Here is a 27,348-nt window from a genome sequence, read left to right as displayed (position 1 = left end):
GGGGCAGTCAGGGGGACTGACTCAAAACAGGGTGGCCGGGGGGTGTTTGCGGAACGATGTATGTTAAAAGCACACGTCCAGTTTTGTGTGAGTGAAGGAAATCCGCTTGGGAGTGGAGAGATTCGTCCTCGCGCACATGGATCGCATACATTGTGGATCTCGACACTATCATTAAGATCACACTATAGAAACCGCCTAAAATTAGAAATGTACTAAAAACAAGCCTATGGCAAGACATTTGGTAGGGGGGGCACCTGGGGTGGCCAGCCAAATTTCAGGTGGGGGCCGGTGCCACCCCTGGCCACCACGTAGACACGCCCCTGGGTGCATGTGTAATAACTTGCGAAAACTTGAGGCTGCAGCAGCACTTCTTCGTCGTCGTCTTGTCTGATGAACTCAACCAAGCGTTCTAACCACGACCTCGCCCCTCCCCACCCCCCAACCATTCGAATTTCCATAGGCGGGAATTATTTTAATGATATTCTAATGTGCCGCTTTGTGATATCACAAAACCCGGAAAACAAACTCTGTAGTCCAAACGAGCCGCTCGTTGTAGTTCTTGAAAAGAGATTTTTTTTTTTTTACGAAATATCTCCCTTTGGAGTGGACTTTGAGATTTGTAAGTTTGAAGATCTTTTTTATGCCCAAACATACACACTGACTAAAATTCAAAAAGTGAAAAAGCATAATAGGACCCCTTTAAGCAGACCAACGGTTTTCAGCATTCATAATAATAAAAATGTTTCTTGAGCACCAAATCAGCAGATTAGAGTCTGATTTCTGAAGGATCATGGGAAACATGACTTTTTTGCTGTATTTTTGATCAAATAAATGCAGCCTTGGTTAAGCACAAGAGACTTCTTTTGCAAACAGCTTACCAACCCAAACTGTTAAATGGTAGTGAATTGTTCACATAATAATCGCACATCTGTATATTATTCAAAGCGAGAAAAAACAACTAGCAAAGTCAATTTCACACTGCAAACTTTTTCTAGGCACATTTGTCACAGACAATTAATGTTCAGGCTACTACAGAACCGGGAGTTATGCCACACCCTGCATCTGTCATTTCTAATTAACAGTTCAGGGAAATGGTGCGGTTTGGCTTATAACGCTCAGACAAAAACTCGTTATCGGACGTTAACATTTCATCAACGCATCAAAACTCACAGCCTGTAATTATCAACCGATTCAAAAAAAATGTAGACTTGCAGGTTCTGCTTTTTTTTTTTGCAGAAGTGAGAACACACAGCTACAGGCAGATGAGGAAGAAAACACAAAAAGATTCAACGATCTATGGCATACAGAAGTGTGGATGTTTCGGACCGCTCAAACAGGAACAGTGTGGTATTGAGGCCAGGGACAGGGCCGAGAAGAAACTCACACACATGCTAAGAGGTATAATGATAGCCTTTTACCACTGAAGTGTGTGACAAAAAACATTGGTTTAACCTTCGGGAATGTCCACTTCACAACGACTGTGTGTGTGTGTTTGTAAGACCAGACATTAGGCAATTACACAGTCATTATCACTTCATAGACAAACGGTACTAAGTGCTAAAACAGTGGTTTTCTTGGAAAAGGTGATACTTGGGTGTGCATGTTTGTATATAAAGCTCCATCACTTATAAATGTTATATACACATTCAAAAAGATGGTTGAAAGTGCAAACAGGTTGAAGCATGAAAACCAATTTTCCAACTTAACACAAGACACTACAGGTGAATAGGGTAAAACTAATAAATATCACCCTACTTTCCCAGTTAATTCAATCACATTGCATTTTTGTATTGCAAGTTTTCTGAAATGATGTTTACATATGCAAATTAGGAAATATCTTAAAAGTGAACTAATTTGCATACATTTCCAAAACGGATACAGAAAATTGGATAAATCCAGGTTCAACATTCACGTTTTAGTTTTTTTGACATATTAAATTAATCACTCCATAAATCAGAAAATACTGTCAACATCCGAGAAATAAAATAAAAAAAATCCCCATGTTTTAAGAATAAAAATTCATATAAACCAGGCGAATAATAGATGAACAACCAGCTTGGAATAAAGATAGGAATAAAACTGTAGAGTTTGGTGTAAGTGAATTGGCATGAGGGGGGAAAAAATCATTTTAAGAAAAAATCCTTTCAAGATATCTATTGTAATTGAAATCTACAGATGCAAATAAATAAAGGGTAATAAATTAAACACTTGAATGTGTATTTTGGATGCTTGTTTTCTACTAGTCTGAAAGAAAAAGACGTGTTATGGAAACAAAATAGCCTCAAAATTGACCAGTGCATGAAAAAAAACAGTTTTGCTTGTAGTGTATTGCCTTAAAGGAAAACAGATTGAAACACACACACACACACACACACACACACACACACATTGAGACATTAAGCAGTGACTCACTCACGCCCCCACACATGAACAAGATGCTTTTGGCCTGAGTAAGTCCTGCTAAAGTCTAAACTCAGGGACTGTGGAGACTGCAAGTTCTGGACCTGTTGCTCAGCCCACTGCAAACAGACCCCTGATTACCTGTCAGGGACCCCTCTGCACTTTTAACACCAAGAGACACGCAATACATAAAAGGCTGTTGCTATGAAACACTATTTCCATTTCATTACATAAAGGCTTTCGAGGATAGATATTAAACACGTGACAATAGACTTTGCATTTATGTACTGTATATGAAGGGCATGTGGACTGTACTACAGAAGATCCTTGCACACTCAAGGCAAATGTAAAAGTTGAGCAACTGAATAAATGATTGCTATTTAATTAATGTTACATATAATATGTAGAGAAACATAACTTTTTTCTTACACATTTCACATCCAAGAGATGTGTGCAAGAAAATCCTTTTCCCAACGACTTGATTTCTCAATTATCTTTTAGACATTTATAGTAACAGTCTTTTGAAAGTTCGTGAGTTTTTGCATGAAGAAAAGCATTAAAACATTTTTAAACGATGAAAGGCAGAAGCGTCTAACTTCCTCCTTCGAGCCTCCGCCATTTCGCACAAAATCAAGAGAAAATCCTCCGAGACAGAATTGAGTGAATCCAGCTCGTGTCTCTATTAAAGACAGGCCTTCGTGACGGACACTGTAAGGGTAATTCAGTAAAGTTAAGGGGACTTACCTTAACAGTTTTGAATAAGCCAGGAGAATGTGTCTTGTGTCGGACGTTGTCGAGCTCTTCTGGTCGCTTTGAGACAGGAAGACGAAGGATGCGTGTCAAATCCTAGTAAGCTGCCTACATAGCAGTGTTGCCAGATTGGAAATGTCCAAGTATCGTACCAGAAGCTCAAAGTTATCGTATTTGGAAGAAAATTACCGTACACGAGTAAAAACGTACAGAATACAGCTATTTATCTATTAGACTAAAACAACAACTTTTTGACACAACCTTCAAATTACCACAATAAATAAATAACTATGCTAGGGCCCTATGAAATACGTTTTATTTTTTCCCAAATTCCATTTTTTTAAATTCCAAATTTACATTTTTTTGGATTCTGTTTTTTTTTTCCATTTCAATTTTTCTCTGGACTCCTTTTTAAATGGTTAAATTAAATTGTATTAATCAAAAGCGCGTCTAATTAAATAATGAAACATATACACTTCAACATCAAATTTTTTTCATCTTGTTTATTGTTACCAAATTCTGTGTTTTAATATGTCTAATTATTTGAATGCATAAAAACTACTTTTGTTTATAGCCTTATGAAATGTTTTTTTTTTTTTCTTTAGAAATTCTGCGTTATGTCTTTTAATTTTTCTGGTTATCGAATGAAGGCATATAACACATACATTTAATTGATCTTTTAATTAATGAAAATTAAACTAATTTTATTTTTGGGCAAACAAAGGGGATTTACAATTAAAATTAAAACATGGAAGAAATATTGTGATTATTCCTTAATAATTTTAGTTGTAGTGGTTGTACGTACATTCTACTGAACAATAGTAATACATTTCTGGCAGAAACTATATATTTTTGACTCTCAGAGCAGTTCTGGGGATGTTGTTCATGTATTTATTATGTCCTATTTAGTGAGACGGCAGATTGAGCTCACTGGCGCTTCAGTATGTGTGTAGTAAACAAAACCGTGTGACATTCATTCAGACCTAGACATGATTCAGACAGACACAGAACACGCAGGATTTATATTTAAATAGCCTTTTTGCGGCTTAATATTTACAGATACTAGTCCATATCACAATTTAAGTGCAATGACCTTCTGTTGATTAATTTATCCAAACTTTGACAAATTACCTGACATTCCGCATTACACAGTAAATTCCGTTGACTGGATCCCACAATTCCATCCGTGTTTTCCGCATCGCGGAAATCATAGGGCCATCGGCATACCTTGTGGGAAGGTCCAAACTCCCCCTCTGAGTCGCTGTCATCAGAATCCTGCTTGAGGGTCCTGAGGTGTGCACCAACCCATTTAGAGCATCTGTAATGAGCCAATTTCATGGCTCTGTTTTGATGAGGTTGACTTTGGAAAAAACACGTTCTGAAATGTCGAAATTGTCGTACATTATGGGATTTTTTTCATTATTGATCGTACATCGTACAGAGGTCAAAATTATCGTACAAATACGATAATTATCGTACGTCTGGCAGCACTGCTACATAGACAGCATGCTTGGGCACCACAAACGCGTTCAGGCAGCTGTCTAGGGATTCTACTCCACTTTTAGACATGCACTCGCGAACGTCCCTAAGCACTTCCCCTGGGGGGGGGAAACCTCGCCGCCATTTTGAAGTGCATTCCACTTCTCAAGTGGACCAGGGAAGTTTACATGGACAGACCCTCGACCCCTCGATTTTGACCGAGGGAGCGAGTCTGCTTCATATGCACACTTCAGGCCGCTCCATAGACCACAATGCAACACGACTATGACGTCCCCACCCCAAACAACTCTATAATATATAAATTATTATTTATTTTTTTACATTTATAACAGCCCAAGCATATCTATGCATATAGAATGCTGCACCAAACAAATTCGTAAGGGGAAACATGTAAACAATAAACCAACTCCATAGCGGATTCTAAGTGATCAAGTGCTTAGGGTGTTCCAGTTCAGCCCATTCCAAGGGTTCCGCCAGAAGTGGGCACTCGTGCAGCGTAATCAATGTCGTACATCCGAGTAAACGAGACGCAGGGAAGTTTGCGAGTCAAGGGCATACAAAATGGACTGGTACGCAGCCCTAGCTAGACAGTTCTCTAGGTTTTCAGACACACGAACGTGACATCACGGCTGAAGATTCATACTGAAAGTAAAGTTTTCTGAAAGCAGTTGAGGTTGACTTTAAATGGACAGATTGACTGTTTGTATCAAAACTGTTTTGTGAATTTTAATGAATTAAAATTAAACTGAGAAAAGGGCAATTAAATACCCTATAGGATCTCAATGTAGAACACTTTAAACTTTCATTTTGTTCGCTTATTTGAGATATTTGTAATTAGGAAATCATGTAAAAGTGACATACATACCCACTCATACCTGTTCAAAAATGTAGGACAATTTCCATTGATTATCTCACAGCATTTGAACTGCGGTGAGGAGGCACATCAGTGGTTTTAAAAAGTTGGAATGTTCTTTAGAACGTCTTTCATTTTAATTCCATTTTTAGGAAAATGACATTTGTTATTCATCTTCTGTGCATGAATCTACAGCGTTCAGTAGTATAATGCCAATGCTTGGTCTACAGCACCATCTACTGGTACATTGGGTTGCACATACCTGTACAGTATACGCTTACACAAAAGTTGGAGAAAGAAACATCCCATGAGAGGATGTGGAAAACCTTGAAAGTAATATCATTTTGAAAATGGGCCACAGTCAGCCAGCCTGGGAATCCTGAGGAATGGTTTAACTCATGTCCAACTTGACGTAACTGTTTCCTCTGCCTCGTCCCATCCTAGGTAGAATAAGAAAATGGACTGGATTATGCCAATAGTATCTCGATTATGCAGAATTTGATCTATGTCTATGATCAAATTACCTAATCTTTGACTGAATTATCTAATTTATATGATGCTTTTATTTTGTTGTACATAGGTTTTGGATGAAACTAAAACCACAACAAACTTTGTTTGCCTTTCAGCTGTGGGAAGAATCACTTAAAAAGATTTGATTAGCTATGAGCAATACTATATGAATAACGTTTGTTGAGCTACACCAATCATCACTTTTAAAACTGGCGATGCCATGCATGACATGCATGAAATACTTCTTGTGTGATGAGCATTTCACATACCTGCATTTGTCAGTTTTGTCTTATCTGAATGACTACATCTATTACAATTTATACTGTGCATTGAAGGCCTTTATGATGTATACTAACTTAGTACCTACGCGTAATCAATGTCGTACATCCGAGTAAACGAGACGCAGGGAAGTTTGCGAGTCAAGGGCATACAAAATGGACTGGAACGCAGCCCTAGCTAGACAGTTCTCTAGGTTTTCAGACACACGAACGTGACATCACGGCTGAAGATTCATACTGAAAGTAAAGTTTTCTGAAAGCAGTTGAGGTTGACTTTAAATGGACAGATTGACTGTTTGTATCAAAACTGTTTTGTGAATTTTAATGAATTAAAATTAAACTGAGAAAAGGGCAATTAAATACCCTATAGGATCTCAATGTAGAACACTTTAAACTTTCATTTTGTTCGCTTATTTGAGATATTTGTAATTAGGAAATCATGTAAAAGTGACATACATACCCACTCATACCTGTTCAAAAATGTAGGACAATTTCCATTGATTATCTCACAGCATTTGAACTGCGGTGAGGAGGCACATCAGTGGTTTTAAAAAGTTGGAATGTTCTTTAGAACGTCTTTCATTTTAATTCCATTTTTAGGAAAATGACATTTGTTATTCATCTTCTGTGCATGAATCTACAGCGTTCAGTAGTATAATGCCAATGCTTGGTCTACAGCACCATCTACTGGTACATTGGGTTGCACATACCTGTACAGTATACGCTTACACAAAAGTTGGAGAAAGAAACATCCCATGAGAGGATGTGGAAAACCTTGAAAGTAATATCATTTTGAAAATGGGCCACAGTCAGCCAGCCTGGGAATCCTGAGGAATGGTTTAACTCATGTCCAACTTGACGTAACTGTTTCCTCTGCCTCGTCCCATCCTAGATAGAATAAGAAAATGGACTGGATTATGCCAATAGTATCTCGATTATGCAGAATTTGATCTATGTCTATGATCAAATGACCTAATCTTTGACTGAATTATCTAATTTATATGATGCTTTTATTTTGTTGTACATAGGTTTTGGATGAAACTAAAACCACAACAAACTTTGTTTGCCTTTCAGCTGTGGGAAGAATCACTTAAAAAGATTTGATTAGCTATGAGCAATACTATATGAATAACGTTTGTTGAGCTACACCAATCATCACTTTTAAAACTGGCGATGCCATGCATGACATGCATGAAATACTTCTTGTGTGATGAGCATTTCACATACCTGCATTTGTCAGTTTTGTCTTATCTGAATGACTACATCTATTACAATTTATACTGTGCATTGAAGGCCTTTATGATGTATACTAACTTAGTACCTACTGTATATGAAGCTTCATCACTTATAAATGTTATATAACCTTTAACACGTCTGCCTTTTCACTTTACACATTCAAAAAGATGGTTGAAAGTGCAAACTGGTTGAAGCATGAAAACCAATTTACAACATAGTACCTACGTGCTAAATTGATGTTTGTTTTTAAAATATCTTGTAACAGTTCATCTATTGGTGAAATGTTGGAAATATCACATTACGATACTATTACACTAATGTTGTTGTTGTTGTTGTTGTTTTAATTTAGTGTACTACTGGATAATTGAGAGTCAAGAGATTTCCATTTGATTCAAAGTTATTTATTTATTTATTTATATATATTTTTTGAACTTTGACAAGCTTGTGAGCCAATGGGATTTTTTTTTCTGGCACCAGAGGGGGCCCTCACAGTAACTAACAAAAGATAGCTGACACAAAGAATCACATGAATGATATGCTATATACATCATACAATAAAATAACAAAACAAAAATATCTTAAATAGCAAACTGAATAAAATGTGTATTGTCATGAAGTTCAATGAAAAAGGTTTATATAAAATAGTACTAGCAACTGTAAACCACATTTGCGTAAATTTGATAAAGGTGTCCAGACTCCTTTTTTGCAATAAATGCACAGTATTCCTTCACTCTACCATTCATGCTATGAAGAACAAACACCAGCGATGGTTCAAATGCTTTATTCCAGAGCCAATGCGTTCGCAGTAGGGATGGACGATACCACTTATTTTGTTTTCGATATGATACCGATATTTTTCAAGGCAGTATTGTCGATATCGATACCGATACGATACTTCTGAACTAAACTTTTAAATTATGAAATTTATAAAATTATTAAATTACTAAGAGTAAAATGGGTAATGAAAACCACTTAACTTTGTTTAAAACACATTTTAACATTCAATATGCCTTAATTGTAATTTATTAGGTTATGTTTTTGTTTACACATGATTCAAATGTGTTTTTGTTTACACATGATTCAAATCTACAAATACTACAGTTGAACTATGGTCACTTTAGTAAAACCATGGTTCATTTTCATAAGGGACTGCCAGTGACAGGCTGTTGCATGCATAAAATGCAACCTTTTTATTCTGACAGTGTATGATTTCTATTAACATTACAGAATAGAACATGATCAATATTATCTTTCAACGTTCAATTTAAATAAATGTAATTGTACAAACTATGTAGGCTACGATTTAAATTTGTTTATTGTGAAATAACTCAAACATGTTTTTTTCTGTCCTCTGATAAGCATTGTTCAGGGCTGCTGTTCCCAAAAGCTTTAATGCTTTCTTATGATACTTTTGGGAAAAATACTATATGAATAACGTTTGTTGAGCTACACCAATCATCACTTTTAAAACTGGCGATGCCATGCATGACATGCATGAAATACTTCTTGTGTGATGAGCATTTCACATACCTGCATTTGTCAGTTTTGTCTTATCTGAATGACTACATCTATTACAATTTATACTGTGCATTGAAGGCCTTTATGATGTATACTAACTTAGTACCTACTGTATATGAAGCTTCATCACTTATAAATGTTATATAACCTTTAACACGTCTGCCTTTTCACTTTACACATTCAAAAAGATGGTTGAAAGTGCAAACTGGTTGAAGCATGAAAACCAATTTACAACATAGTACCTACGTGCTAAATTGATGTTTGTTTTTTAAATATCTTGTAACAGTTCATCTATTGGTGAAATGTTGGAAATATCACATTACGATACTATTACACTAATGTTGTTGTTGTTGTTTTAATTTAGTGTACTACTGGATAATTGAGAGTCAAGAGATTTCCATTTGATTCAAAGTTATTTATTTATATATATTTTTTGAACTTTGACAAGCTTGTGAGCCAATGGGATTTTTTTTCTGGCACCAGAGGGGGCCCTCACAGTAACTAACAAAAGATAGCTGACACAAAGAATCACATGAATGATATGCTATATACATCATACAATAAAATAACAAAACAAGCGATACGCCCATCCCTAGTTCGCAGTACGACGCTCTTAGGTGATTGGACAGCTAGCCCATCAATCAACAGAGGCGCACTGCCATTGGTCTATCGCTCATCCGCTTACTTGACTGGGCGTTTCAGTCATCAGAGGAACAAGTCTGAACGCAGGAGACGAGGCGAGCAGGAGAGAAAATGGCCGACAGATTCTCTAGATTCAACGAAGAACGTGATTTCCAGGTAAAAAAGACTACAGGAGCTGCACGTATCCGAAACACACTGGAGAACCGTGCGTTTTGGAGAGCCGTGCGTTGTACAATTAGGTATCGTTTGTTTGAGCCGCTGAGCTGGCGCTGCCTCTATGACACAACAACAGCGTTATCGTCCCAATTTAGCAGTGACAAGCTCGAGACCAGTGAGCTGTCCGTGTCGCTTTCCAGGTTACCGCATACATTTTTAAGAATTTCCAATGAATATCCAGATGGCCGCTGAAGTCTGAGAAGTGCCGTTATTTGACTCCTTGTGTTTGACGGGATATGTTGTTAATTTGAGAAGGGGTTTTGACGCTGGTTAGGATGACCGCAGCTGGCCTGGCATTGAGAGATAAACGCCTCAGTCAAAATAATATGAGCAAATATCTCATTTACTAACGGCCACCTGACTGTATATTAATCATTTGAATGTAAAATGTTTGTTTGTACTTGTGAAGCTTCAGAATCAAAAGCTGAGTTTTGTAGTTAAAGCTCTTTTTAGTCAAAACTGTGCTTTAACTTTGCTAGGACGTTAGCCGGGATATCATGTATTGTGCATGCTGGCGGTTTTGGCTATATGTGAATAATACAGGCATTGTTTGATTTGTTGTTGTTGTTGTTTTTTTGTCTCAGACTGACTCTCGTCTTGCACAATGGCATGTTTGTGCTGTATTTTGCATACCTGGTTTGCAAGCTATGCCAGCTGGTATAAAGAATACTTTAACGTCAGTTACAAGTTCTGTAGTATTGATGCATGGGCTCAATGTGATAAGAGAGATCCGTTGTTTGTTGCATTTTGCTGATGTCAGATGAGCGTTGGCTTGTCATATATAAAATAGTTTTTTTGGTGGTTTATTGAGTGATGCATGTAACATTTTCTGTGCTCTATCTCTTGAGAAATAGTGCTGTAGACCTTCTTGGGCAAAGCACAAGGAATGTTGTTTTTGTCTTGAGGGTTTCTTAATATAATTCTTTATGGTCCTTCTGTGAAGGATCTCTACTGATTTATCTAAAGGCTGGGGTAGTTTTGTCCCGCACTGATGTGTAGGCAGATGGCCCATGTTGTCCAGCCCCCATCTGAAAGAAGGGTTTCTAAAACCACCCAGTTGGGCTGTGTATGGAGTATTGACAGGAACAAACAGGCTTTTATTAGAGCATCCACGAACAGTGTGAAGCCCTTAGTTTAGTTTAGAGCCAGCAGCCAGCTGAGAAGTTTGCCTTGGCAATTTGTCAGGAGCTGGCGACAGAATTAACAGCATTTGTTTATTCTTTAAACAATCGATAGTAGTGTTTGGACACTGGGGTTGTTGCTGTTTGAAACTTTTTTTTTTTTTAACCAAGGTTTAGTTTTACCAGCCTTGTTAAACTAGTGTTCAGAAGTTTGGAGTTAGTAAGATTTCAGTACTTAGGAACAACACAAAACATTTGTCAAATAGTAGAGACAAAATATTACATACATTTTCTGTTTCAAGTAAAAGATGTTCTTTTGAACTTTCTGTTTATTGTAAATTCCTAAATATTATGAATCAAGCTTTCAACAAAAATATTAAGCAGCACAACTGTTGTCAACATTTATAATATTAAGAAATGTTTTTGAGCAACAAATCAGAATATAAGAATAATTTCTGAAGGATCATGTGACGCTGAAGACTGGAGTAATGGCTAAATTAGTTTAAGTTGTAATAGTATTGAACATTATTATTGTTTTTACTGTATTTTTGAGCAGCTTTGGTGACCAGAAGAGACTTATTTTATAAACTTTACAAAATCTTTTGAGCAGTAGTTTTATATTTGTCCTATTCAGATATACAAAATAACCCACTGTGTGCACATGCAAGACTTGCATAAATCAATAGAAATGTGTTCCTTTGCATGCATACTGTCTCTGTTTTATTTATTTATTTACACATTCATTCATTCACTCAGTTTACTGTAGGTTGGCCCTAAATAAATAAAATTCACAACAAATATTAGACACAGTATTTGGAATTAGACAGTGTCAGTTATCGAAATGAAATGAAATGCAGAGCTTTGCATCACAGTGCATGCTAGTGAACCACGTCATGTATTTATAGAAAACTAAAGTCAGAGTTTATTTGGAACTGCTTTGAGAGAACAATGACTGAAGAAGGCATGAGAACTCTTCAGATGCATTTAAGAAAAAGCTCTTTGTCTTTGCACATTTACGTTTCTGACTTTGTTTAGCCGATTGTCAAAATCAAATTTTAGCATGTTAAGCTTCAGATTGTGATATGTTAAGGGGAATATAACTACGCCCATTGACAATAACTGTGGAACACACACTATTTATTCACTCATACACTTATTTATCTAACACACACACTCAGTCTACATTTCAATTTGCACATAATATACCTGTACATACAACTGTCTATTGTTATATACCTGTACATACAATTGTCGATTTGTATATTTTTATTCCTTAGTTACTTATTTTTTATTATCTGTGTTTTTGTTCTGTCACTGTCATTCTGTTACACTGTGGAGCTTCTGTCATGAAAACTAATTCCTCGTATGTGTAAACATACCTGGCAATAAAAACTCATTCTGATTCTGATTTTGATTCTGATGAAATGTTGGAAGACTGAAAGTAAATATTAATAGACGTCCTACAGAGGTCACTTTCAGAAATTCATAACTGTGGTCATTGTTCTTATTCTCCCTTGGGTTTTTTACGTTTTGCTCATCTCTGTCTTAGGCGAGGCGATGCATTGTGAATTGAAATGCTTTGTGTGTTTACCTGCATAGTATTTCTATCTTTGACAGCAGTGCCTCTTGCTGACTGTGGCCAGCATACCAATGTGCTGGTCTGTGTACTTTCCTTTCAGGTCTTGATGGAGTGGTCAGTTTTGTATGTCTGTTGCTTCACCTTTGTGCCTTTGGTTTATCTTTATTCATGAGGTATGTTTATATAAATCTTTTGTTTTATGCAACAGACACAGTCTGACAGTCTATGACACAGGCTTGTCTTTAGTTGACTGTTGGCTTTTTTCACTTGCAGTGTCTGGCAAACAGCCGAATGCACTGCATATTTTTATTTGTGAGCCTGAAGAGGCTAAATAAGTCCACCAGTATTGGTTTGAGTTAGACTCAAGTCTATCCATGTAAAGACTGGACATGACACCATGCCGTTTCAAGTGGATTGCTTCAGCGTTGCATTCTGCAGTTTGCTCAAGGTTGTGATGTCTTTAATTGGGTGATGGAGTGGGTTTATTTATCTTGGCTGTGGCCGTTTCTCTCTCCATGTTTGGTTGTGTTTCTAGCTGCAGCACTGAGGTGTGTGCAGGATCTCAGAGATGAGTTGCAGAACTTGGGTTGTGATTTCAGCTTAAAGTCTGATGAATCACGCTACGCGGTCTGAGCCACGTGTTCTGCTTGGTTGATCCACAACAGACAAACTGTCAGTCACATTTCTGCATTGTGCTCCTGTCTTGGCTGCAGTTAAACAAGGGTTTTGTGTGCATGCTGAAAAATGAAAGTTCATTTAAAACTCCTTCTGTTTCTTTTCGCTTAGAGCAAAGCTTCTATGTTGATTTCTTCTCTCTTGATATAGATCGATGTGCCCCATGCCATATTCTCTCTCAGTTGTTGTCCTTTCTGTTCAAAGTTCTGCTGATATAAGTTCAGCTCTGGCTCCTGAGGGGTCTGGACTCAAACTGTCACTGATCCTGCTGTCGCCGGGCAGATGTCTTTGCTACCAGCAGACGGGATGAGAGTAAAATCCGTGCAGGATAGAAGTGTATTTCCCAGAAAGGTCTTCTGCAGGGGTCGTCACCGTTTGTCTCATTTCCGTCGGGAATTATTTCTCATAATTAGGCATTGATCAGTTCTTTTAGTCCCAAATTGAACAGCTGTATTTTTGGGTGAACTGTTCCTTTAATATTACTATATACATTTTATATAGTAATATAATCTGCAATCCGATTTAGATTTTTCTGCAGAGTCACATGTTTTTCTAATACACTCTCACAAAGTGATGGGTTTTGATTTGTAATGACTGCAGAGTTGTGAGAGACATGGAAGTAGTATGTTGCCATGGACAACAGTGAAATATCCACTTTTATTGGTCATATTTGACTGCTCAATGCAGCAAATGACCAATCAGAGTTAAGTATTCTAGAGAGCTGTATAATACATGATTGCTGCCCGCCTTTTTCACATTATCATCAGTAGTAGATGAGCAGTGGGATCATACAGACCTCTCATAATGAGTCTGACCCTTGTCATCAGCTGTTCGGGTGAACGCAAAGCAAGCTTTCAGGCGGGACGACTGCTCCCCTGATGTTTGAGTGTTTTTTGTGTGTGGATGTGAGTGCAGAGTGTAAATTCTCAGAACAGGTGCTGTTTCATGCCTTACAGCTTTAAGCAGTGACTCGGGTCAGAGTTTAAACAAAGACAGCCTTAGACCAACCGATTAGATGAGAGGATATAGTAGCCTCATCCTTCCTTTGGGGAAGGCACCACATGCATCTGTCATACGTGGTATTCCTTTGCTCCTCTGCATAATCCTTCTGCCTACAAATCTCTCCTCTCTAGCACAGTATTGCTGTTCTGCTGCCACAACATTCTGTGCTGTGTCAGAGGGCAGGAGCATGTCAAATCATGACCCTGCTGAGAGCGTGTTTTCTTTGTTTGCATGTGTAAGAGCGCACAGTATTCCCGTTGGATGTAAGTGGGAGTATGCTATTGAATGTTGTAGCACCGAATAAATGTAAAGTGCAACCATGGTATTGTTGAGTGAATTTATTACTGTGTTATTCAGAATCTTGTAGTGGCCGGTTCTGGTTTAAGCGGTGTGTATGCAGGTGGGTGTGTGTTTGTCATTGGCCTGTCATTGGGACCCATGACTCCCTGTAGCAGAGGCTCGTGATTGCACACAGAGCTGGAGAGTCATGGTGGTGTACAAAAACAGCTGACAGCCTTAACCAGTTTTAGCTGCTGTCAGTATTTTGAGCGGTTTGTTTGTATTAAATATATTTCCTATCTACTCATTTGCCATGATCCTGTAATTCATGCGCTTTAATATTCATATATTAAGATGAAAAGTTTCAGGTGAATTCAAAGTCAGCATTAAATAGAATTAAAAATTAAATGGGAAGATAGCAAAAAAAAAAAAGGTTCATTTTTTTTGAGCTCGGACTTCAATCATTTAGTCCACTTAAACCCTGACCTCTTCTTACATTCAACCTCAAACTCACATTCAGATCAACAAATGATGAATAGATCCAAGTCTTAACCCCTTTTTTTATCACTCAGATGAACATGACAATATGGGGGGGGAAAAGATCAATCCCTGTATCTGTTACATTGAAACTTTAAAGAGTTGTCTTACACAAAGTGTGTGTTACTTTTAGACTGGTCTCTAGTTTATATTGTAATAGACCCAAGCTTTAAAAGGCCAAAGAGGTCCAATGTTTTGGATTTGAGCTGTGGCACTAGCAGATTTATTTCCTGCCCGATCTCATTTAACTGCCTGCAGATTTTCTCTTTTCACTATCTCTGTTCAGTAGTGAGTTGCAAAAGATAAAAATAACAGGAATAAAGGGGGTAAAATCTAAATTGACTGAGCTATCTTTCATAGAGGAAAAAGATGAGCAGGTGGATTGGAAATCACCCCTCCTCCCTTTCAAGGTGACCTCATTTTTTTCTCATCTGATTAAATTCCTGCTGTCGGAACCGCGGCAGATGAATGATCCAGTTATTCTGGAGTTTAGCTTTGAGCATGAAGTCAAAAATTGGTTCACAAAAACTGGATGTCTCTGTTCTGGTTGTTCATTTTGGCGTTTTTTTCCTGTGTAATTAGATTTTTAGAGGGGAAATATTAACAAGACTTTTCATTTTAGCGCCTAAAAAAGTTTACAGGAAATGATTGCTCTGCTGTAATCTGTCATCTTCCCTGTCTCTCTGTCCTCTCAGGGTGGAAATCACTTTGACCAGTATGAGGAAGGTCAGTTGGAGTTGGAACAGGCGTCTTTGGACAAGCCCATAGAATCGGTAAGGCCGCACACCTCACTTTGTTCAGTTAACTAGAACAGCTGCTTCCTGTATGTGAGAGTGTGGATGATTGGTCCAGTCAGGGATAGCCACACCACCTCTATGGTCAGCCCCTTCCCTTATTTTAGAGATAGTCAAATCACGTAAATATGTCAACACTCCCTTTCTGGAGGCCACCGTAGACCCCTTCCCTGTTCTCCACCCCGGCCTTCAGTGAACACATCTGGTGTCATCACCTGTGTGACTGTATAATGAAGACACAGGTGAAGGAGATCTGTTGGATTGTACCAATCACTGTGATCAGGTTGCTGTTTTTTTTATAATTTTTTGATCACAGATGCGAGTGAGTAATGGATGTGCTTGTGTGATGTTAGATGGTATTCCAGAATTAAGTGTTTTATTTGGACACTTGTTTGAAATGTGAAGTGGATGGCACCCTGAGGAAAAGGTAAACGATACAAACAGACATGCACAGTCATGCGCATACAATGTATAATTCAACCCTGGCCAGACTCTTTGACCAAAATGTAGATTTTGATCTGTTACCCGTGATTGCTTAATTTTATGAGTAACAGCCTTATCCAAGGCCGTTTCAGTACAGTACAGACCTGGAGTGTTTGTCCGTGTGTACATGAGTAGGTCCCTCTGGCTGTTGACCTGGATGAGCTCGATTCAGCTGCAGTGTAGGAGGATGCCAAGGGCCGTCATGATAGCCACAGTACATCCAGACCACAGTACAGTTAGTCCTCTTTATTTAAAGGTAGAGTTATACAAGTTAATAGAAAAGGAGAGGCTGATTACAAATGCAACAGGTTGAACAAAGAAGATGATAAACTATGAATTAACCTAGCGATCCAGAAATGACAATAATATATATTTTTTTATATGCTACTGTTCAAATGTTGTCAGTAAGATTATTATTTTTTCAACAAGGATGCATTCAATTTGTTTAAAGTGTAAATGATCAAATATAAAGACTTTCATAATGGTGCAATAGGTTTTTCTTTTTTTAAATAAGCACTGATAAATAAACACAAACTGTTTTTTTACTTTCTATTCATCAGAGAATCCTGAAAAAAGAATCAAGGATTCCACAAAAATATTATACACAACTGTTTACAACATTAATAATTATAGTAAAAGGAATGTTTTTTGAGCAGCAAATCATCATATTAGAATGATTTCTGACGATCATGTGACACTGACAAACTGAAGTAATGACAGCTGAAAATGACATGTCAAAAATATTAATTATTACTTAGTTATTTTAAATTTAGCATTATAAAAAAATGTTTTTGCAACTTTGGTGAGCATAAAAGACTATATATATATATATATATATATATATATATATATATATATATATATATAAAAGAATATATATATATATATATATATATATATATATATATCAATGGTAGTAGGTATAATATGATACAGATTAAAAAGAGAATCCCACCAAATGATTGAAACTCTATACTATTTATGGTTTGCTTCTATAATCAGCAACTAGTGTATTAAACAGGCACACCAAAGCTATAGCTGCAAACGCTCATGCGGCATAAGCCACCAAATAGAGGTTATGCTGTAGGTTTGACATTACTATAACAGGCCCTGTAGTTCTCTCTGTCCTCCTGCAAATAGATTCCCCCAAGCATACAAGGCAAAGAAACAAAACCGTCCAACCACCTCTTCAGAAGATGTGCGTCAACTCTCAGAGCTAGACTTTAATGCTAAAGGACAGTCATCTATGCACACAGACATCCAGTGGTTCAATTAAAGCACTCTGTCAATGTATTAACTCTGAGTCAGTTAGATTTGTCAGACTCGGAGGCAGAACTCTGTTACGCAGACACGCCACCAATTCAATTACGCAACTGGTCTGTGTGTCTGCTCCATTTGATTCAAGCTAGACTGACCTGATTTAGATATGAACTACTCAGTGTGTCATCCACCTCACATAGTGGAGCTAGAGAGAGTGTGTGTGCGTTTTGATTGAGAGAAAGTGGTGTGTGTGTGTGTGAGCACATTAGTGCCCAGTATCTTGTCTGTGTTTTTGTTTTTTGTATAAGTGTTTGTGTAGGACAGTTTATTTCAGATATTTTCAGTATTGTACACAACTTGGGGTGTTCGACATTTCTCTCCTGCAGCGAATTGGCCCCAATTAGCTAAGCAGCTCTGACCCGGTTTGTATCTGCACGCTCTGCTCTCCTCCTCCTGTCTCTTTAGGGGCTCCTTGTAACGCTTTCTCACTCTCTCTCTGTCTCTCATCTCTTCTCTCTCTCTCTGTCTCTCTCATCATTCTGTCCCTCTTTCTGTCTCTCCAACACAGTGATTTGGTGTACAGTACCCTCTGTCATTATGTGCTGGCATGGTGCTTGTGCAACTGGGACTGCATTTTTCGCTGACTAGGCATGTAGATAATATCGCAGGCAGCTCTCGTCTCTGTCTCTCCGTCTCGTTCCTCTGGTTCGCTCTGTATTTCAGGGGCTTGCATGCCTGATGCCTCTCCTCCTCTCCATGATGTCCTTTCTTCTCCAGTTACACTCAGACCCCGTGACTAAGGCAAATTTATGCAAATATGATTAGGTAAATGCTCAAAAATTTCCTGTTTCTTTCTATTCTATTATCAGTTTTTGTAATCTACATGAAAATCAAGTTAAAATGCTGGTGACGTCTTTCATGGCTAAGAGTTTTATGTCCCATATAAAACATCTGCAGTCCTGTCTTTAAAAACAGGTCATCTGTTTAATGAAAAACACCTGTTTTTCCATGTGCATTTGTGTCTGCTCAACAATTCTGCTAAAAAAAATGTGAGTGTCCCATTTGAGCCAGCTATTATTGGAACATTTTAACACATTAAATTGTATATATTTTTATTTATTTATTTTGTGTTTTATGGTAAATAAAATGATTATTTTTTAATTGTATTATTTTGTAATATTTTAAAATTGTGAATACAAATGACATCACATACATAAAAATACACTTATTTTTATTTATGTAAATTAAAAATACATTACATAGGATAAGTGAAAATTTGAGCAGGACAAGTGCAATGGGCCAAGCAGACTGGCTGAAAAGCTCATTTTTGTTGAGTGTGACACTGGACATGGTGAAAGTGATCTTAAAATAAGATAAAAAAAATATGTATATATTTCTGTAGCATGTGTTAGCCTTTATTACTAAAGTCTTTGACTTTGAATTATATAATCATGTCCAATATTTTTTTGTAATCCAATTTTGTCCAATTTTGTAACACAAGCTGTAGAAGCATTCTCATCAGGATTTCTCGGATCTCACGGTCAGATCTAGGCGGTATTGTCTGGAGCAGCCACCGTCCCAGAGTGCGAGTCAGAAGGACGGGAGAGAGAGCAGGAGTGGTGGCCTGGCTGCCTGCCTGCCTGAACCAAATGAGTCCTGCTCCTGCACTATTGTCTATGGAGGGGTGAGGAGTAGTGCTGGGCGGTATACCGTTCATACCGAATACCGGTGTTTATTTTTGTTATGATAAGAATTTTTAAAATACCGCAATATCTGTGTATGTCGCTTAAACAATGTTCGGAACGCAACACTGTTTGAAAGGGGTCCCTTTTCACTGTTGCACTGTGGTGAGGGAACGGCTGTATGTGTTATGAAGTGTGAAAGTTCCAAAACTGCAGCTGTAGAACTAATAGAAAGTGAGCACACAGAAGAACTCATCCACAATATCCACATTGACCGCCACAAATATCCACGGCCCCCTGCCATCAGCTCCCGCGTCTCACACACACACGAGCGTGACTTTAGCACTAGATTTAGCAACTTTCAGACCCTTTTAGCGGCTTTTTTCCATAGAATATTCATACTGACAAACCTAGCAACTTTGTTTTGGATAAACCTTAGCTATGGTTCAGTTGGAAGATTTCGCCAGTGCTGTCCCGTGAACAAGAGGTCTGACTTTTCCTGAGAAGTGTCACCTCTCTCGGCGTCTGTTCTGTGCAGTGAGCGGCAGAGAAGCAGCGCATTCAGTGCAGCCGACTCGTCAATAAATGAGTACAAAACAGCGTTTCCTAGCACCTGTCGCTTACTGATTGTTTGGAATTATAAATATGAGCGTAGTTCGTCTGTTAATATCACATGCACTTTTTATTTTATTTTTTAGTTTGTTACTCAGACGCAGGCAGTGTTGCATGAGACAAAAAAGTAATATAGCCAAAACAACCGCATAGCCGCTCTTTAGTGTAGATGCATGTTGATTTTATCAGACGATGCCGCGATTATAAATGAGAGTGACTCCTGGTTAACATGCATTAAAAGGGGTCGTGTTTAGTCACTATTTAGTGTGGTATTTTTTGACAATATTCACTCATCATGACAGGAAAATAGGGCATTCTAAGTCAATATACTGCAGTATTTCCTCTCTCAATCAGTAGAAAATATAGTTAACACCCGGTCATGCATGAAAAAAAAAATACCGTCATGTACCATGAAACCGGTATAATTTTGAAAAATACCGTGATATACATTTTTGGTCAGACCGCCCAGCACTAGTGTGGAGAGTAGAGCTGCCACACGCAGTGTTTGTAAAGAGCAGAGACGCTACACACCGCAGAAAACGATGGCTATCACTGTCAATTTTTTACACTCGGAGTATAATACACAGTTCATAATGTTTCCTCAATCACACAACAACATGTGCTTTCATTAATTTGCCACCCGTTTTCCTGTTCTAGATCTAGAGCAGGGATCCTCAAATCTGGCCCACGAGATCCACTTTCCTGCAGAGTTTAGCTCTAACCCTAATCAAACACACCTGAGCATGCTAATCAATGTCTTCAGGATCATTAGAAAATCCCAGGTAGGTGAGTTTGATCAGGGTTGGAGCTAAACTCTGCAGCGCATTGGCCCTCCAGGGCAAGATTTGAGGAACCCTGATCTAGAGTGTCAGGGCTATTTTCCACCAAACACTAGTGGTGTATTTATATCACACAAGTCCTAGCAGCTGGTCCATGGACGGTGACAGCCATCGGTGCATATGTGTGTGTGTGTCTTGTTCGAGCGCTGTGTTTGCCATGCTCTTGTTTTTCCCATGCCCCTCCTCTGCCAATCATTGTGTGTGATCTGTAGGCAGCTAGAGGTCTGTGGTAATCGGGATCTTCTCTTATTTTCCCATATGCTTTTATCTACTCATTCCTCTTTTTCTTGCTCTCTCAACACCTTTGTTTGTCTGTTTGCATGTTAAGTCAGTAGCATTAGTTTCTCTCACACACACTCCCCTTCATCTTACTATGTATCTCAACACTCATTTTCTTTTCTCCCATCCCCTAACCCAAGGAGATGTGCACTGGGCAGTGACAAAAATCACACGCATCACAAATTGGATTATCACTCTTGGTATGAGTTCTCTAGAGGTTTCACTATGACTACTGCAGGAAACTCAGAATGACTGCATTGATACAGCAGAAAATACAATTGTCAGTCATGTTGTATACTGCTACATGTGGTTACTTATTTTCACACAATTTGGTTAAGTATTTGTAACCAAAATCACTCCCTTAAATGTTCAGGACGACCTTAAAGTGAGCTTAGTTAACCTGTGCTGTGTGAACAGAACCACATCGGAAAACCGGTCTGAGTGCATTGTCTTTTAGGGTTCTGGTAACTCACAGCGATGGTGACTTCTGAGTTTTTTTTTTAATCCAGTTGGTGTTGTTCACTGGAGCTGCTCCCATCAGTTTTGTGGTCTGAGTGAGACCCAAACATTGCAGTCTACACTTAAAATGATCTATATATACAGTGGGGCAAAAAAGTATTTAGTCAGCCACCAATTGTGCAAGTTCTCCCACTTAAAAAGATGAGAGAGGCCTGTAATTTTCATCATAGGTATACCTCAACTAAGAGAGACAAAATGAGAAAAAAAAGGGAGAACTTGTACAATTGGTGGCTGACTAAATACTTTTTTTCCCCACTGTATATATAAAAAATAAGTATTTGAAGTCATCATCCATTAATCAAGATTGGAGGTATAGGCTACATCTGCACCTTGACTGGACACATTTATTATACATTAGTCTTTCGGGTGTTGTGTAGGTTCCCCTGTTTGATTATTTATTTCATTCGCTGTTGCGACTGTTTTCACAGCTATCGTGAGAATAAAAAATGGTCTTCAGTTACTTGTTTATACCAACAGTATTAACATAAATAAAACAATAAAAAGTAAATTACGTAAACCCCAATTACTGACTGATGAGACACTATAATTATATAGCTCACTGGTACAGTAATTTTGCCACTTAATAGGCCAGAAATTGACACCTGCATTCTTCAGAACATTCAGTTCACACAGTTTAGCTTTGCAACCACATGCACACACATTCTCTTAATGAAGCTCTTGGTGATCTTCTGTATGAAAGTTAACCCCAGTAATGCTCTGATGGAAAGGTCAAGGTTTGCCATTTCAAGACAGCACTGACCTGTTGATGCGATCCTATCTGCTTGTTAAGCTGTGATGTAACAAATCATGTTTCCGGGTCCAAGCCTCCACTCTGTTTCAGTTGAGAATCTTAACAGCCGTTAATGAGGACTATTTATTTATAGCACACATTTAATTTAAGCTTTCAAAAACTCACAATGTACACATTATTTTGGCTTACAGGATCCCAGTCACCAATATTTTTAATGATTCAGAAGATGAATCATTCTGTCTGGACACCAGAGATTTCAGTATGGAGATAAAAGTAAGGATTATGATATTTTGGTGGTATTGCAGCAGACATTGAGTATATAATAGCACCATATGTTGTTTGCTTTTGGCATCTGATAAAGTGCTCGGACCTGGAAATGGTGACACGTGACATCAGTCATAACAAGCGGATCGCTGAGGTGTGGTTTCCATCATCTTTGTTGACAGTCGTCTTTTTTATTATTGGAAAGCTAAGAGGTTTAAAGGGATAGTTCACCAAAAATTTTAAATTGTCGTCATTTACTCACCCTCAAGTTGTTCCAAACCTATTCTGAGACTTGTCATAGCACTTGCATATTGCTCTTTTGTTGATTTTGATTGCTTCCATTGCTTTGGATAAAAGCGTCTGCTAAATGACTAAATGTAATGTATGAGTTGCTTTATACTGTTGAACATAAAAGACGATATTTTGAAGAATGTGGGTAACCAAACAGTTGCTAGTACCCATTGACTTCCATTGTATGGAAAAAAAATATTCTTCAAAATATCTACTTTTGTGTTCAGCAGAAGAAAGAAACTCTTTCTGGTTAAGGGTGAACTATCCTTTTAACACTGAAACCCAGGACTTTACAGGAACTCAGTGGCACCAAAAAGTGTTTGGACACTTTAGCCACACTTAACCCTTTAGGCGCCAGGGATTTTTGGGAAAAATGCTGGATTTTGACATCAAGATTTCTAAAGCTTGTGGCTTGAAAGGGCTTAATTGATGCCATTTATTTATTTAACACAATATCAAACCAAGTGGCATGCATTAAGGAACATAGCTCACTTTTAAAGCAAATGTTTGTTGGATTTTAAAGCATGCAGTGTGATATGTTGCGAATGAGTTTGTTGTTAAAAGTAAAGTTTAACCAGGCTCTAGCTTCATTTGTTTTCAGATGTCTCTTGGTTTGATATTTTGCTCTCAAAATATCATTCAGACATTCAACTGTTGCTAAAATACAGCGCATTTGTGGCCACTGTGCATAAGACAAGGACGTGAATGTGACAATAAAAAGCCCCTCTGCTGTCTTCCCATTTGGTCCTGAGCAGTTTCCACCTTGTGGCAGTAAGGAAGGGAATGTGCTAGATTACTCTCTCACCTTCTCTTCCATGAGCACACTGATGCAACACCAGCTGTTTAGGTCCCCACCCCCCAAAAAACCTTGGCTAGCCCATTACCCCACCTTAAGTTGGTAACACTTTCCCGCTTTGATCTCTCTGGCGCTTGTTGGTTGTTTCTCTGTTTAAAGGACCTTTTGGCGTCCAGCTGTAGAGAACGAAGGTCAGCAGGAACACAGTCACCTTATAAATAGTTTCATCATCAGCCACCACTGGCTGACACCTACAGTTATTAGATTTGACATTTCCATTGGTCACCGAGACCGTTCCTAGTGTGGTTGTCACTTTAAAGGGGTTTTTGTTTCCAATGTATCAGCATAATAGTTTTAGGCAAATCTAGAGAGCAGATGCTGTCTTATTTTCAGATTTTTCATGGACAGGAGCACATTAGATACTAGAAATGTGTGTTTATTCAAATTTTATTTACAAGGTGACATGTTTTTGTAACACCGCCACTATGAATTTCCCATGCTTCAGTAATGCACAATATAAAATGTCAAATCTACTGTGATCTCATTCTTCTAGACTGAATTTCAGGTCAGTCTTAATGAAGCTGTCACAAATACCTACACATTGGAAATCCACTCGCTGCCCTGCACATCTCTGTCCTGTTTTAATTTAATCCCACCTTCCTCTCCCTCTCTCACTCCCTGCTATTACTATGTTGATAACATCACTCTCTATCACTCTTTTCTTGTGGGAGTGTATCTGTTTGGACAATATAACATTCTTTGTTGTTTTAATCATTTTATATGAATTAACTGCCAGTTAGTGGATTTGTAGATGTGTGAATTCACTGTGGTAATGTAGTGGATCAAAGAGACAGTGTGACCAGTAGAAAGCTGTAGAGATTGGCCAGTTTCTTCAGTTTGAGTGACGTTTGACTGTTCTTTTGACAGCCCAGGGTTTAAAAGCCAGGTTCGTATGGACATGTTTTCACTCCACTTGCACTGCTGTTGGATTCTTCGGCGTTGTTGCTCTTCATCTGTCTGTTTTATTTTAGTGCATTCATCCGTTTGTCCCCACAAAACCCACCCTCCTCCCACGTCTGCCTGACACGCCATTCACGGGGCCACGTTTGACTGATTCTGATTGGCTAATATGAAGGATTAAACAAAGACAGCTCTCTTCATCAAGTTCTGTTTCTCTTGATCTAATGGTCTCCTGTTTGGGAAAGAGGAGTTCACCATTGCGATGTAAAGTGCTCCACTCAGCAGGAAGAGGTAATGTGAGGTCAGCTCAACGCACACTCTGTTTAGATGCTCCACCAATCCTCAGTATGATGAAATGCTGTGTGTTGTTAGCAGAGGATGCTGCAGAGCCACTGCATTGCAGGCCTTTTGGGCTGGGCTTACTGCAGGCGCATCTGCACTGCTGATAAACCAAAGATCCTGGAACTTGCACTCTTTCGATGCTGCGGTCTGCCGTCTCGTCTGTACGCAGTGAGCTCATGTGTCTTCTGATTAATTCTGTTCTACCGTCTGATTTTTTTAGAGGTACATATGAGTCCCTTGCTGCAATTGGCCGTATGCTAGTTTTGATGTGTGCTCTGTGGCCTCCTCTGCTGACTATAAATACAAGAAAAGGAAATGATCGTTATCCCACAGTCTTGTTTCTTTTTTCATCCCTGTAATTTGAACGGAAGAACATGCACAGAAGTGTTTGGATGTCCAGAGGCCCAAAGGGGATTTTGCACAAGATGAGAATTAGTGCAGCTCCCCATGCTCTAATCATCTGGAGAAAACGTTTCCACGTTCTATCACCGCACACATATATATATATATATATATGCAGTGAACTAAAGATTCAGTATAGATTATTTTAACATATGTAAAAGGAGAGATTGACGCACGTTCATTTGTATGGCCAATAAGATACTGATTGTTTTTGTTTGGGTATGATAAAAGCAAACATTCAGAACTCATTTTTAGTAATTGTTAGTTCAGATTTTTTATATAACAACGATAATGCTAATTGGTTTGAGATACACACTACTATTCAAAAGTTCGGGGTTTTATAGCAAGTCCTCACTTTTATTTTGTTATAGAAGATTTCTATTTCAAATAAATGCTGTTCTTTTGAACTTTCTATTCATCAAAGAGCCTTGTATTACTTTTAACTCAAACCTACTGTATAATGGAACACAACTAGGGCTGGATTGACAATATTGATTTTAATCAATTCTCATTTTAATGAACTGATTTCTATTCTTAAATCAAAAATCAATCTATGCTGTTTTCAGTTGATGCATGAACAAAACTTAATGAAACATTAATTGTAGCACTCCTTCAATCCGATTAATTGCAATAAGATTTGTACTTTGTTACATGTGATGTAAGTCTCAGTTTTCAAATTCTGTCAATTTTATTATAAAATTCATAATCATCTCTTCGATCATCTCTTCTTCTTTACTATCAGTTATTGCACGAATTAACCGTGAATGAACATCAGAAGGTGTGTTGAAGAAAACACGTGGCATCTCTATAATCACTTAATCTGTTTTTATCATGTATATTTTAAAACAGTTGCAATCATATTTCACAATACTACTGTTTTTACTGCATTTTTGATCAAATAAGTGCAGTCTTAGTGTGCATGAGACTTCTTTTAAAAGCATTCAAATTATTGAACAATTGAATGTTAGTGTATATATAATTAAATTCCCATAAAGTAACTTACACAAAGTAACATAACTTGCATAAAGTTCTGTTTTAACGTTCAGTAGTGTAATATCATTATTGGGCTCTATTGTTTAGAGATCTATAAAATGGTGTGCTTGATTATTGGTTTATGTAACAGCTAATTTTCATACCCTTTTGTTTAAGGTAAGATGAACTAAGGAAATGGTCTTCTCAAATTTGCCACAGGTTTTCTCATTTCAATCTAATGTAATTGCCACCCAACCCTTTAGTTATGGACCTCTCAGGAGGCCTGTTGCAATAACCCCATTAAATAAATGGAAAAATATGATCAAATCCCAGTAGCAATCTTAACACCAAAGCAAGGAAAAGAAATGGAGTAGCTATTTGAAGCACTACTTAAAACAAGGTTTATGGTTCTCCAATAACAGACAGTATTTTTATAAAAATTAATTTTAAATCCGCATCCAAATTGGCCAAACTGTTGAAGGGCGTGGCAAACAATCGGCAGCGCTAATGAAAAGTGGGTGTGTCTTGTGGGGGTGATCACTCCCTCCCTACCCCATAATGCTCTAACCTAGTTCTTGCTCCACTCCTCGCCTCTCACACAACACTCATGGCTGCTCCATCTTATGCTCACCCTCTGTAGGTTGTGACATCTGTTTAGATGACCTTGTGCATCACTGCTGTATGCTTGTCCTCATCTCTAACAACATCCTGAGCTCTCTGCTGCCCTCTCCCTCCCTGTATATGCTTACTACTATACAGACATGACTAACACCGCCGTTTCTTTTTGTTAAAAGTGGTTTAACAAAAAGCTGCATGCTGGTTAATGGTTTTTTGTTTTCACCTATTTCTTTTTTGTTCATAATGGTCTTTATTTGTGGTGCGTGTATGTGTAGATAAGTATTTTTTTCTCCCAATGCACACTTTTATTTATATATATATATATATATATATATATATATATATATATATATATAAACATAAACACTGTATTTCTCCTCTCCTTATT

The 27,348-nt window shown here is 37.9% G+C and overlaps 2 protein-coding genes across 6 annotated transcripts in view; one reads left to right on the top strand and one right to left on the bottom strand.

The window, feature by feature from the left end:
- The window catches only part of LOC107601304 (mitogen-activated protein kinase kinase kinase 14-like), an 18,693-nt gene extending 15,444 nt beyond the window's left edge, over window positions 1-3,249 (bottom strand). Inside the window, exon 1 of the mRNA XM_016293459.1 lies at window positions 3,145-3,249. The gene's annotated coding sequence lies outside the window, so the exon portion shown is untranslated. The remainder of the gene's footprint in view (window positions 1-3,144) is intronic.
- Window positions 3,250-9,737: 6,488 nt separating this feature from the next.
- Window positions 9,738-27,348, top strand: part of LOC107601302 (G patch domain-containing protein 8-like) — a 44,882-nt gene continuing 27,271 nt past the window's right edge. Inside the window, exons 1-3 of one of the 5 annotated variants that reach the window (XM_016293451.1) lie at window positions 15,789-15,869; window positions 18,020-18,055; window positions 24,594-24,612. Coding sequence is in view for 1 of the 5 variants with exons in the window: in XM_016293449.1 (XP_016148935.1) it covers window positions 9,799-9,843; window positions 15,792-15,869 (123 nt within the window). In the remaining 4 variants the exon portion in view is untranslated. Of the gene's footprint in view, window positions 9,844-15,788; window positions 15,870-18,019; window positions 18,056-23,314; window positions 24,613-27,348 lie in introns of those variants that run through there. The other 4 variants (XM_016293449.1, XM_016293452.1, XM_016293453.1 and 1 more) reach the window with 4 other exon arrangements.

Source organism: Sinocyclocheilus grahami, unplaced genomic scaffold (assembly GCF_001515645.1).
Source record: "Sinocyclocheilus grahami isolate Dianchi unplaced genomic scaffold, SAMN03320097.WGS_v1.1 scaffold302.1, whole genome shotgun sequence".
Classification (NCBI taxonomy): Eukaryota; Metazoa; Chordata; class Actinopteri; order Cypriniformes; family Cyprinidae; genus Sinocyclocheilus; species Sinocyclocheilus grahami.
Note: the sequence above shows the minus strand (reverse complement) of the source record. Positions and strands in the feature narration are given on the sequence as shown.